This window comes from Ahaetulla prasina, chromosome 7 (assembly GCF_028640845.1).
Source record: "Ahaetulla prasina isolate Xishuangbanna chromosome 7, ASM2864084v1, whole genome shotgun sequence".
In the NCBI taxonomy this organism is placed as follows: Eukaryota; Metazoa; Chordata; class Lepidosauria; order Squamata; family Colubridae; genus Ahaetulla; species Ahaetulla prasina.
In genome coordinates, this window is record NC_080545.1 from 2,851,581 (window position 1) to 2,865,718 (window position 14,138).

Sequence of the window (14,138 nt, forward strand, 5' to 3'; positions counted from 1 at the left end):
CAAGTAGCACACAACAGTTTAATCAACGAACAATCAAGAGAAAACAGTATCTCCACCAATACTGGCAGGGCATGGATATGGACAGGGAGCAAACCCCTCTCCTAGCACTGATGATGTTACCTAGTTGGGTCATGAAAACGTCTGCAAGAAAACCATCAAGCTTAGAGAGCACCAAGGACCCACAGTTCTCCTCCTCCTCCTAAATTACTCAGTTCTTTGTAGCACTGATGATGTTACCTAGTTGGGTCAGGAAACATCTGCAAGAAAACCAAGCTCAGAGAGCACCAAGGACCCCCACAGTCCTCCTCCTCCTCCACTCTGCAAATCCCACTCCCTTCTTAGCACTGATGATGTTGCCTAGATGGGTCAGGAAATGTCTGCAAGAAAACCACCAAGCTCAGAGAGCACCAAGGACTCTTCATTTCAACCCTGAGCTACAAATATTCTCTTCTATCAGACATTAAGAAGGTTAAGGTATTTTTTAGTTAAGATATTTTTCCTATTGGGTTTTGGATATCTACAAAATCTTGGAAACTAAAAGTGTAGGGTTTCCTCCGTTGATATCCTTCTAAGCCACCTTAAGTCGCCATGTGCGAGTGGGCAACAATATCAATTTTCTCAACAAATAAATCAGCTATTATGGGAGTTTTCCTGCTTTTCTAACAAGCTAATTGAAGTGGAATCTCTTGGATCGAATGGAGAAGTCAACCGATCTGGGATTTCTTGACTGTTTTATGCCAATGTTTTCTTCTCTTTCTTGGACATCCTTCCCCAGACACTCACAAAGTAGACTTCCACTTGCACGAAAGATTAAATAGAACCCATCTCTTCCATTTATCAAAAGGTAGTTCTCGGCTTACAACAAGCTCATTTAGTGGCCCTTCAGTTACAACGGCACTGAAAAAGGTGACTTAGAACCATATTTCAGTTATGAACTTTGCAGCATCCCTCGTTCCCGTGATCTAAATTCAGACACTCTGCGACAGACTCATATTTATGACGGTTGCAGCGTCCCGGGGTCACACGACACCCCCCCCAACTTTCGCGACCTTCTGAGCAGCAAAGGCAAAGGCAAAACTTAACAACCTTGTGACTCACTTTAACAACTTGCAGGGATTCACTTCACCACTGCGGCCAGAAAAGTCTCACTCCGCCGACGTTTCGCTTAAGAAACAGAAATGCTGGGCTCAGTTGCGGGCGTAAAGTCGAGGACGGCCGGCATGGTTCTGAAGGGCTACGGTCAACCCTTTCGCGTTTCGCTTTTTTGTAAAATCCGTGAACAGGAACGGCGCGTCAGAAAGCAGGAATATAAATCGGGGGTGAAATGCTACCAGTTCGGACCGGTTCGGCCGAACCGGTAGCGATGGCAGTGCGAGGCTCCGCCCACGCACCCGGTCGTCATCAAAACCAGGAAGTAACCTGTTTTTTACCCTTCTGTGCATGCACAGAAGGGTTTGATGCATGCGAACCGGTGGGGAAGATAAGTAGGTTTCACCCCTGATCAAAATAAATTGAAATCGTTGCCTCTGGCAAATATCAGTACGGCCAGTTTATAAATCCGGTTCCAGTCCCAGGGGTGTTGACTTTATTATTTATTATTGAACTACGAAACTCTCTCTCTCCCCCCACTACCCCCACATTATCTTCTGTATTGCTGTGTTTTTCCAAGGTAGATGCCCACAGGGAGCGAAGAGAGATATAATGACACCGTGCCAATGGAAAATTTTAAGAAGGCAAATTGTGGCTTAGGAATAAATTAACGATCACTGTGCCAAACATCTGTACTTGGCTGTCTGTTCCCGACTTAATTGTTTGCGAAGGAGGCAGCCAGGATTCTGTTGCCTAAGACGGCTCCATAAATCTTTAATTAAATAATCAAATATAAATCAAACGATTTTATTCTTCTGCCAAGCCCTCTGCATCCATGGACTATCGAAGGGAAGACCGTTGCCTGTGATTTGATTTTTTGCAAATACAGGTAACCCTCCACGTACAACCGTTCGTTTAGCGACCGTTCGAAGATACGATGGAAAAGGACTTGTGACCGTTTTTCACGCTTACGACCCCCATGGTCATGTGATCCAAATTCAAAAGCTTAACACATGACCCGCAATTTCTGCTAGCAGTTCGGGCGAACCGGTCTGAAACGCCAGCTCTGTCCCTAGTCCTTCTTTTCATTAAAACTAGACCTACCGAGTTCCAGCAACCATTCTTTGTATGTTTTAGCCTCCAGTCCCCCTAATCATCTAATCCAGGGGTCTCCAACTTTGGTCCCTTTAAGACTTGTGGACTTCAACTCCCAGAGTTCCTCAGCCAGCAAAGCTGGCTGAGGAACTCTGGGAGTTGAAGTCCACAAGTCTTAAAGGGACCAAGGTTGGAGACCCCTGATCTAATCCAGGCCCCAATGATATGGAGAATTAAAGATACCTTTAATGAATAAAGGTAGACCTTGACTTAAGAGCACAGTTGAACCCAGTCACTCTAAATTTCTCTCTCTGGCGTAGGAAATCTGGAAAAAATGCAAACCAAACACTTAGAAACCAAATATACAGGCTTATTGGGAGAGAACTGTGTCCCATCGGTATAATATTGCTATTTCCCAAGCAATATTTATCTAGTGGGGTGAAAACATCTTTATTCCGTTAAAGTAATGATGCAACATTAACATTGCCTTTCCTTTGCGACGAAAGAAGTTCTTACTGCGAGCTGCTACAGTTAAAATGCTATTTTTCTGGGTGGCCTCCTTTCCGTTTTTTTGTTTTTGTTTTCATTTTATCCCGTGATCTTCATTGTTCATCATCCTCTGGCTGGTTTCTTTTCTGGTTTAAAAAAAACACACACGCGCGCAAAAAAATTGGAGTGGATATTTTATGGATTTATTCATAAAAAGCGTACTGTTTTGTTATATCAGTTTTACTCCAGGGGATATGGAAGGCATCAGGCTAGAAATTAGGAGACGGTGAGTTCTAGTTTCGTTTTGGCATGGAAGCCGACCGGGTGACTTTGGGCCAATCACCAGGAGACAGTGAGTTCTAGTCCCGCCCTAGGCATGAGAGCCAACTAGGTGACTTTGGGCCAATCACCAGGAGATGGCAAGTTCTAGTCCCAGCTTAGGCACAAAAGTCTTTGGGCCAATCATCAGGAGATGGGGAGTTCTAGTTCCACTTTGGCATGAAAGCCGTTTGGGTGATTGTGGGCCAATCAACAGGAGACGGAGAGTTCTAGTCCCGCCTTAGGCACAAATGGGTGACTTTGGACCAATCACTAGGAGACTGTGAATTCTAGTACCACCTTAATCATGAAAGCCGGTTGGGTGACTTTGAGCCAATCCCCAGGAGACTGTGAATTCTAGTCCCGCCTTAGCCATGAAACAGCCCCTCTCTCTTAGTTGGACCCACCTCACAGGGGTGTTGTTGTGGGGGAAAATAAGAGTAGGAAGGAGCATTATATGTATATATTTACGGCCTTGAGTTGCTTATAAAAATAACAAAGCTGAGACATAACTTAATAAAGCTACAAAGAAAAATAAATCACCGCTACCACATGAGGAGCTTGGCCTGAGAGAACATGACCGAGTTGAACCTTCCTTCTCTTAACTCCATTTTCTGAACCATCCTAACAGCTTTTCCACAGACCAAGAAATTTAACGGATTTGTGGAGGCATCAAGAAGAAAACAATATACAAACCGATAGTCAAGTTAAGAACCAATAATAAACACAGCCCCCCACAATGATCGTTAGAAATCAAATGATATTTTTGACCAAGCCGTATTGATAAGTGGTGAAATCTGAACCGGTTTACTACCGGTTCATTGGCTGCGCATGCACGCTGTGTACCAAATGCGAGCTGAGCATGCACATGCGCAGTATGAGCCATAAGGAGGCTTGGGAAGGTAAGTCGAACAGCGCGGGGGGTGGGGGTGTGATCAGCTGTGGCGCGCGATCGTGGGAACCTTTTAAAAAAACTTTTTAAAAGCATTTTTAACTACCGGTTCGGGCGAATAGGCAGTAAAAAATGCTTTAAAAAAGTAAAAAAAAAGGCTCCGACGATCACAGCTGTGCCGCGCGATCGTCGGAACCTCTTTTTTTACTTTTTAAAAGCAATTTTTTTTACTACCGGTTCCAGAGAACCGGTAGTAAAAAAATGCTTAAAAGTTAAAAAAAAAAGTTCCAATGATCATGTGTCGCTCAGCTGATCGTTGGAACTTTTTTTTTTTTGGTTAAATTTACTACCACCGGTTCTGGCCCAAACCGGTAGCATTTCACCCCTGGTATTGATTGATGAATCATTTATTATTTTATTAAAATTATTGGCCGGCCATCTTACTGCTGGGCGGTTTTCCAATGTTAAAAAGGTAAAAAAATCATACAAAACCTATACACAACACAAACTAAATACCATAAAAAGGTAAAATAATCAACTCTTAACTTTAGGGTCTCTTAACATTGTGGAGTTGTGTTGATGACCGATCGTTTTTTACAGAAGAACAATTTTTCTACACTAGAAAGAATTGGTAATTTTCCTGCTACAGTTCTTTCATCCTTTTCTTAAAAGCCCCAGAATGCCCCAGTAGGGAAGCTTACAGCTTACATGGGAAAAACACCAGGCCACCTCTGCATGCTTTAAATTAAAATATCTATAGGCTAAATATTTAGTTCAAACCTCAAGAGGTTGTTTGCAAAAAATTTCTAAGCCTTTGCTGCTCTTTGATGGGAATTGGGGCTGTATAAATACACAAGACACACTGTGTGACCAAAAGTAATGGATGTTCCTTCATTGCAACGCTTGAGTTGGCTTTGTTTAACGTTTCAGACCATTCATCGTGGACTTAAACAACATAAAAGGGTTCCATAAAATCTTTTTTCCAAGTGAGATTTCAATCTTGGCCAATTCCAAGCCTCCCTTAGCTGTTGTAAAAGCAAAACAGCTTTAAGAAAGTCATTCAACGGACTGAGGCAAAACTTCGTGGTTTTCTACTACACTTGATTTTCTGCAAATTAGTGTCTAACCTATTGGAGGGATAGAACTCCAGTTACTGTATTTTGGAGAGCTGAAAATGATTTGTGAAAAGGTGTGCATATCCGCCCTTGGTTTATCTCTAAGGTGCATCCAAAAACATAAATTTTGCAACTGGTTGAAAGGTAAGTTGGCTCCTCGGGAAAAGTAATCAACTCACCTTAAAGATAATCCAGAGATTTGCGTATATTTTTCTAAAATGCCAAGTTAGAAACGCTTAGATTGTGACAGGAACTTGCAAGGAAACTGATATATATCTATTTCCATCACAAAGTACTAACCATATAAATTATATCAGTGTTTCTCAAACTTGGCAACTTTAAATTGTGTGGACTTCAACTCCCAGAATTCCCCAGCCAGTATGATGGGAGTTTATTTATTTTTATTTATTATTATGGGAGTTGAAGTTCACGCAAGCTGACTGGGGAATTCTGGGAATTGAAGTCCACACAAGCTGACTGGGGAATTCTGGGAATTGAAGTCCACACAAGCTGACTGGGGAATTCTGGGAGTTGACGTCCATTCAAGCTGACTAGGAAATTCTGGGAGTTGAAGTCCATTCAACTGACTGGGGAATTCTGGGAGTTGAAATCCACACAAGCTGACAGGGGAATTCTGGGAACTGAAATCCACACAAGCTGACTGGGGAATTATGGGACTTAAAGTTCACACATCTAAAAGTTGCCAAGGTTGAGAAACACTGGAATATTGACAAAGAGAGTAGTGAATCCCTTCAGGAAAGGACTAAATGACACCTCTAGTCTTGAAGAATATTGCAAACAATATTACAGTTGTGTTATGAAAGTGGGCTCCAATCACCAAGGACTACATTCCAATTTGAGTATATCAATCACCTCCTTCATTATCATGCTTTTAAAAATAACCTTTTTATATATTTCGCTGAATTGTCTAGAATTCGGTAAGGGAAAATCTAGTGGTAGGTGAGCCTGACTGTAGGACTACACTTAAATGTTCTGCAAAGGAGAGTTTCAAGCTACAAGAATTCCTAGCAGGATGTCTTTTTATATCCCAAAAGATCATGTCAAAACGTAACTCTCTCCAAATGTGCTTACCAGCTTGAGCAAGTCAATTAATTTGTGGACATCTTCTCCCGTGGACAGATCTACAAAATCTTTGGGCAATCTGTAGCTCAGATACGGACTCGGCTGGACCGTAAGATTACTGTTCGTGCAACGGAAGGATGGAGACTCCTAATTTGGAAGGGAAGAGCAAAGTCGAGAAAGATTAAGGCTCAATTATTTCCTTGCAAATTCGTTTCGTATTCATTATTTATTTTTATTTATTTATAATTTAATTTCTATACCGCCCTTCTCCCGAAGGATTCAGGGCGGTTTATAGCCATATTTAAAAACACAAAATACAAATGGCAAATTTAAAACAGAATTAAAACCAAATATTTAATAGGCCAAATCAAACCGACGTAAAACCCATTTAATTAGTTAATCGATGCAGTCCAAAATATTCATATATCACACTTTCTCTTAAACATTCATTTCCATCCATTGTTTCTTCTCCTGCCTTTTGGAGAATAGGTTGACCTCTCTCGTTTGTGGCAGCCCCTCAAATATCGGAATACTGACATGATAGTAGTGTCCTAATATTTGTGGGGCTGCCACAAAGAAGAAGGGGGTCAATTTATTCTCCAAAGCTCCTGAAGGCAGGACAAGAAACAATGGATGGAAACTCATTAAGAAGAGGAGCAACCTAAAACTAAGAAGAAACTTCCTAACAGTGATGACAATTAATGAGTGAAACAACTTTCCTTCAGACGTTATGGGTGCTCCATCAATGGAGGTTTTTAAGAAGAGATTGGACAACCATTTGTCTGAAATGTATGGGTCTCCTCCTTGAGCAGGGGGCTTTCCTTCCTTCCTTCCTTTTTCTTTCTTTCTTTCCTTCCTTTCTTCCTTCCTTCCTTCCTTCCTTTCTCTCTCTCTCTCTCTCCTTCCTTCCTTCCTTCCTTCCTTCCTTCCTTCCTTCCTTCCTTCCTTCCTTCCCCCCCCTCTCTCCCTCTTTCTCTCTCTCTCTCCCTCTCTCTCACACTTTTGCCACACAGTAATTCTGGGCAGATTTTAAAAAAAAAATTAAACAGTAAAATGTCAATGCCTAGTAAAATCAGGAAAGCTGGCTTAATTACATGTACGCCTGTATATAGATTTATCCTGTACCTCTAAAAATCTGTTTTTTCTTCTCTTACCTCTTCCATCGCTGCACCTTCAGTCTGGTCATTTTTCAAACTGTTTCCGGACCGTATTTCTTCCCATGTAAACAGCAGAGAATCTGTTACTTCCCCGAACGGATTAAAATCGATGAGCCAAATTCTGCCCTGAAGAAGGATGGCAAGAGTCAAAATGTCAACTATCCATATGTGGATAGCATAAAATAAACAACACAATTTCTTTTTCCTTTTCAGATCAGTTACGTTTTTGTTTCGAAGGTTCTGAGTGATAAGACACCAATTCCACATAAGTCTGGATTACTACTACTTTGACATACTCTAGATAATCCAAATGGGCTTTCTTCCCCTCACTTTGTCTTCATTGTAATTTTTTGAGGGATTGTCTTAGATGTTTTCTCAAGTTGCTTCATTTGTCTGGGTACAAGCCCTGCTTATCTGACCACTGCCTTAACAGCCACGCTTCCTCCTGCTTTCAAGGCCATTCCTTATTCCCTCTGCAATATGGATTTCTTCTGAGGTGTGCTTTTTGGCTACCTGCCTTCTTCCCTTCTCCACTTAGTGACCAAGTCAGTGTTTTGAAGACCAGACCCCGTTGGCTAGGTGCTGCCAATCTACTGGGAGAAAATCAGGGTCTTAATTATTATACCTTCCTAACCATCAGCACGGGTAAAAAAGAGGAAACTCACTTACCATACTGTCCCTGTAGACATCAAATACAACTAAAAAGGAAGGGAAAAAAAGAAGAAAGTAGAAAAAGTGAGTGTCCTTGTAATCGTTAGAAAATACCCGCATCCTATTAAAATTAAAAGGGTACTCACAATCCTCATCCAAAAATTTATATTGTATGTGTTTGGTGAAAAAATCCTGTATGCATCTACAGATCTCTTCTTTCTGTTTAGAGATATGTTCGTAGTACTGAGTGTAGTCTCGCTGAGATATAGCTGGAAGACAAATTATATTCATTATACTGCAAGACTTCCTTGGAATTAAAGCACAGTGATAGAATATGAGCCCCAATGATATCATGCTTTTTGTTGATCAATTAAAAAACAGAACTGAAGCTGCTTAGAAGTTACTTACTCTAACTAATTGCATTTGGAAGGCACCAAACATTTCTCTTACAGGATTGTTCAGTATTTCTCATTCCTGAACCCATGCATTGTGCCAAACGCAAAGCCAAAAGGAAAAATAGCCAAATTAAGGAAAAGTGGACTCCTTCCAATTTAAAAAAAAAGACAGTTAGTCCTCAACTTACAACAGTTCATTTAGTGACCGTTCAAAGTTACAACAGCACTGAAAAAAATTGACTTATGACTGTTTTTCACACTTACGATTCATGGTCACATGATGAAAATTCAGGTGCTTGGCTACTGACTCACATGACCAAAGTCAACGGGGAAGCCAAATTCACTTAACAATTGTGTTGCTAACTTAAGAAGTGCAGTGATTCACTTAACAACCATGTCACTAATTTAACAACTGCAGTGGCTTGACAACTGGATGTGAGAAAGGTGGAGCAAAACTCACTTAAAAAAACTGTTGCGCTTAGCAATGGAAATTCGGGGTTCAATTGTGGTCATAAGTCAAAGGCTCCCTGTACCATGCTTAATTGGCTAAATGGCCTAGTTATTAATATATAGACCACTTCTTTTATTTACTGAATCAAAGTATTTTAAGATGTAAGTTGGAATTTAATATATAACCTCATGAATTTCTTCTACCTTGCAAAATTGAACACACACCTCCATCTTATGTGTATCATATTATTATGTGCTCTTTTCATACATTTTTATTGCGGCTGTCTGTGTGTTTCATGCTGTATGCTAAATAAATAAATAAGCCAAATGAAGGACTCGCATGACAGGCACATCTGGCTAGAAAGCATTTTGTAGATCACCTCTGCTCTATTTGAAATCTTGATAACTAACAATATTTTAGAACTGAAACTTCTATAAGTTAGCAGCTCTACAGATACGCCAGAGGTCTCTCGGCAAGATCCAGGAATGTTAGGAAAACTAAATTTCTTTCCATGATGCCATCAGCAACCCTGCGAACTCTGGATTTCAAAGCTGCATTAGAGACTGCCGTGAACCAAAAGAAGAGGCAACATGTAGCTTAAAAGAATGGATGTAGAAAGGGACATACTATTAAGTCCTCAGACAATGCATGAGTATTAAAATCCAGTGAGACTGCAGGATGGTAATTCGTACTATTAAGATTTAAGATTTATATTGACTGTTTCCCTAATACTATCATTAAGTGTTGTACCTTATGATTCTTGACGAACGTATCTTTTCTTTTATGTACACTGAGAGCATATGCACCAAGACAAATTCCTTGTGTGTCCAATCAAACTTGGCCAATAAAGAATTCTATTCTATTCTATTCTATTCTATTCTATTCTATTCCATTCCATTCCACTCCATTAATTCTATTCTATTCCATTCCATTCCATTCCATTCCATTCCATTAATTCTATTCTATTCTATTCTATTCTTTTCTATTCTATTCTATTCATTTTTTTGAGCTGTTTGGATCATTATGGGAAAAATTGTGCAGAAGTAAACTGACAGGAACAAAAAGAATCATAGTCCAAATTTAACAGGCAGTCTCACGTTGTGAAATGCGAGAGAGTTACAATAAAAATAATCCAGAAAACCTTTGGACGCAGCAGAGGATAAATGATCTTTTACTGATCATAAACTCACCAATAAGTTTGTTTTCCTTCACGAAACACCGAAACTCTGCCCCAGGAATCAATTCACACCATTTTCGGAGGACAAGCTGAGGGAAGGGGAAAGAAAAATTCTGATTAACTGGCACAAACAACCACCAACACTTTCATCGTAAGGGATAATTAAGAAAATATTAAATATTACTATCTATTAAATATCTGTCTATCGTATCTATCCATCCATCCATCATCTATCTATATTAAATTTATTAAATATTATCTATTAAATATCTATTGTATCAATCTGTTCATCCATCTATCCATCGTATCAATCTATCTATTATCTATTAAATTTATTAAATATCTGTTGTATCAATCTGTTCATCCATCTATCCATCATCTATCTATCATCTATTTTCTATTAAATTTATTAAACATTAATTATCTATTAAATATCGATCGTATCCATCTCTCTCTCTCTCTCTCTCTCTCTCCCCCTCCCTCCCTCCCTCTCTCTCTCTCTCTTTTATTTTTCTCTTACGGAACTTGGTGTGGGAGGAAAACTTTTGTGCTAGGTTGAAAATGCTACCCGAGCTGTCGCGCTTACTTCATAATTCAGAGAAGGGTCCGGGGAATCATCGTTGCAATGGATAAACCTAGAGAGGAAGAAACACACGTGATAGATTTGTGAATATGTCTTTAACCACCACAAGTAGGAGCGCAACTGATTGTGAAAGGCTCCTCAATGACACACTCACCACTTGGTGACAGGGTTAATGAGCAAGCAACCAAATCAACTGATGAGAGCAAACCCCACCCCTCCTTCTAGCACTGATGATGTTACTTAGTTTGGTAATGAAACATCTGCAAGAAAACAACCAAGCTCAGAGAGCACCAAGGGCCCCACAGTCCTCCTCCTCATATTATAGGAGTATAACTGCTCCCATTTTTCCATTTCCGTTGTGTTTTATTGGCGCTGTTAAGGGATTGAATTTTTACCCTGCAGCTGAGCAGAAGCTCTGGGTTTTCCGTCCCCCCCTTTTAATCTATAAACCTATTTGAGTAACTAAATAAGGAACGAAGCCAATTTTCACCTGTTCAGTTCACTTCCCTTCCTTATGCCCAATTAGCATTTATCATTTTCACCTCAGTGGGTTATCGGCACTTAATCAATACCAAGACTAACGGACAGTTAACCGGATCACGATGTTTGTTTATTTCAGACACTTACAAGCTATATTCCTGTGAACCTGGGATGGATCTTTATTTATTTATTTTTTAATAATTTTTATTGTTATTTCTCTTTTAAAAACAAAACAAACACACACATAAAACATACATTGCCTTATTCTTACTGGGAATATTTACCACAAAATACACTGAAGAAATACAACACTTAATCCTACACATAATAACGGCAGCAAGGATAACATGCGCACGGAATTGGAAAAAACAACAATATACCAAAAGAGGAAGAAATGATAAGGAAAAATCTTGGAATGTGCGGAGACGGACAAATTAACATAACATAACATAACATAACAACAGAGTTGGAAGGGACCTTGGAGGCCTTCTAGTCCAACCCCCTGCCCAGGCAGGAAACCCTACACCATCTCAGTCAGATGGTTATCCAACATTTTCTTAAAAACTTCCAGTGTTGGAGCATTCACAACTTCTGCAGGCAAGTCGTTCCACTTATTAATTGTTCTAACTGTCAGGAAACGAAAGAGATAAAAGAAAAGGAGGAAACAGAATATTACTTAGTATGGAACAAATGGTACGATTGGTTGGGCAGTAGAAACAGTAAATAAGAACGATTGGGAAAAACGTCATAAAGCAGATAATGTCAGTAAAATAATATATAGTTACAATATTATGTGTGAACGATTGTATATATGAATAAGGAGTAAGGGGACTATAAAGATAAATATATGTAAAGAAGTAAATGATAGAAGAACACCGATTTGAAACTGTTGTAAAATGGATGGATCTTTAAATAAAGGGGGGAAAAGTACGACTATTCCACGCAGAAATTAAAATGTAATCTGAATGCATAAGAACCATTTCTACAAAAGCCCATTCTTTGTGCATCACTAAGATGTAGAAATTGCCCAAAAAACAACAACAACCAGGTAACACTTTTGTAAAGGAACTCATATGTAGGAGTTGAACAGGCTGAGTCCGAGGGAGGGGTCAAACGCATCGTAAGTCAGGAGTCCCTGCACACCCGCGAGAGAGTGAAGAAGCACCCACAACTTCCGGTGGCGAGTCGTTCCACTGGTTAATTGTCTTCACTGTTAGGAAGTTTCTTCTTAATTCCAGATTGATTAGTTTCCATCCATTGTTTCTTGTCCTACCCTCAGGCCCTTTGGATAATAGGTGGACCCCCCTCTTCTTTGTGGCAGCCCCTCAAATATTAGAACAACGCCCTCATGTCTCCTCTTGTCCTTCTTTTCTCTAGACTAGCCAACCCCAAATCCTGCAAACCTGTATTTGATATATTCTATTCCCCATCTTTTTCAGCTAGTTCCCATTAACATTGGTAACCCTTTGATTTGTGCTTCTCTCCTTGATTAGTTTCCATCCATTGTTTCTTGTCCTGCCCTCTGGTGCTTTGAAAAATAAATTGAGCTCCTGCTTCTAGTCCAACCCTTGCTCAAGCAGGAAACCCTCTACCATTCCAGACAAGTGACTGTCTAATCTCTTCTGAAAGATCTCCAGTGATGAAGCACCCACAGCTTCTGGTGGCAAGCTGTTCCACTGTTCAATGGTCCTCACTGTCAGGTAGTTTCTCCTTAATTCCAGGTTGCTTCTCTCCTTGATTACAGATTTACAGATCCCTCACATCCTGGACATAAACTGTTTCAACTCCTACCCTCAAAACGACGCTACAGAGCACTGCACACCAGAACAACTAGACACAAGAACAGTTTTTTCCCAAAGGCCATCACTCTGCTAAACAATTAATTCCCTCAACACTGTCAAACTATTTACTGAATCTGCACTACTATTAATCTTCTCATCGTTCCCATCACCAATCTCTTTCCACTTATGACTGTACGACTGTAACTTTGTTGCTGGCAATCCTTATGATTTATATTGATATATTGACCATCATTTGTGTTGTAAATGTTGTACCTTGATGAAGGTATCTTTTCTTTCATATACACTGAGAGCAGATGCACCAAGACAAATTCCTTGTGTGTCCAATCACACTTGGCCAATAAAAAAAATTCTATTCTATTCTATTCTATTAGTTTCCATCCATTGCTTCTTGTCTCCTGTGCTCCGGAAAATAAATTGACCCCCTCTTCTTTGTGGCAGCCCCTCAAATCAAAGAATCCTGTTATCATGTCTGGGCCTAACCCAAATCCTGCAACCGTTCTTTGTATGTTTTAGTCAGTGGTGGGTTGCTACCGCGGCGAACCGGTAGCAACGTTGGCGGGAGGCTCCGCCCACCCGATCAGACGTCATCAAATACGATCTGCGCATTCATGCACAGAAGCTGGTGGGCGGGTACAGAAGTGGTGTTGTGCCTCGTCCTCCTCAGCCAGGCCCCTCCTGTCTCCTCCCGGGCCTTTTATCAGACTCTGAGTCTGATAATGAAGATGAACGGCCTGTCATGCCTCCAGCCCCCGGCCCTGGCCCCATGCCCGGGCAGGATGTCAGGAATGAACAAACAAACCTCACTCATATGGCATGAGTTCCTTTGGCTCAGCCATCAGAGGAAGTCAGCCACGGATTGGAATTACTCAAGCCTACTCCTTCTGACCCCTCCCTTTCTCAAATAGCAGAAGACAATTCAAAGTGGGAGGATCCTCGCTTCCGGAGATCTGAGAGGTGAAGCCAGCAGAAGGAAGGGAGGGGCAGGCCTGGATAAATGCTGAGTCATGGAGCCACACCCCACAGCCTATATAAAGGACCTGCTTGAGTCAAGCAACTTTGAGTCAAGCAAAGTCTCATCTAGTTTGCTGAAGTCACAACTTGGATTCCTGCCTGCCCTGAGAAACCTCGAAGGAATTTGACAAGCTGCAGAGGCTTCGTTGCCACGCTTGATACGGACTTCCTAGACCCGGTCGTCGGAGGGGGAGTGGGACATGACAAGTGGTGTGCGTGCGCGCGAGCAAATCAGTAGCAAAGATAAGTGAAAGCTACCCGTGGTTTTAGTCTCCAGGAGAGACGAGGGAAGAAAAGGAAGAAAAGCAATATATCGGGACTTTTTCTAATCTCCCTGTTCAAAGGGGCAG

The 14,138-nt window shown here is 40.8% G+C and overlaps 1 protein-coding gene across 2 annotated transcripts in view; it reads right to left on the bottom strand.

The window, feature by feature from the left end:
- CDC123 (cell division cycle 123) overlaps positions 1-14,138 on the bottom strand; it is a 26,979-nt gene continuing 12,841 nt past the window's right edge. Inside the window, exons 8-15 of one of the 2 annotated variants that reach the window (XR_009156151.1) lie at positions 10,499-10,547; positions 9,926-10,001; positions 8,036-8,158; positions 7,908-7,936; positions 7,236-7,364; positions 6,091-6,228; positions 2,428-2,819; positions 1-1,164 (exon numbers count right to left, since the gene is read on the bottom strand). Coding sequence is in view for 1 of the 2 variants with exons in the window: in XM_058191377.1 (XP_058047360.1) it covers positions 2,787-2,819; positions 6,091-6,228; positions 7,236-7,364; positions 7,908-7,936; positions 8,036-8,158; positions 9,926-10,001; positions 10,499-10,547 (577 nt within the window). In the remaining variant the exon portion in view is untranslated. Of the gene's footprint in view, positions 1,165-2,427; positions 2,820-6,090; positions 6,229-7,235; positions 7,365-7,907; positions 7,937-8,035; positions 8,159-9,925; positions 10,002-10,498; positions 10,548-14,138 lie in introns of those variants that run through there. The other variant, XM_058191377.1, reaches the window with a different exon arrangement.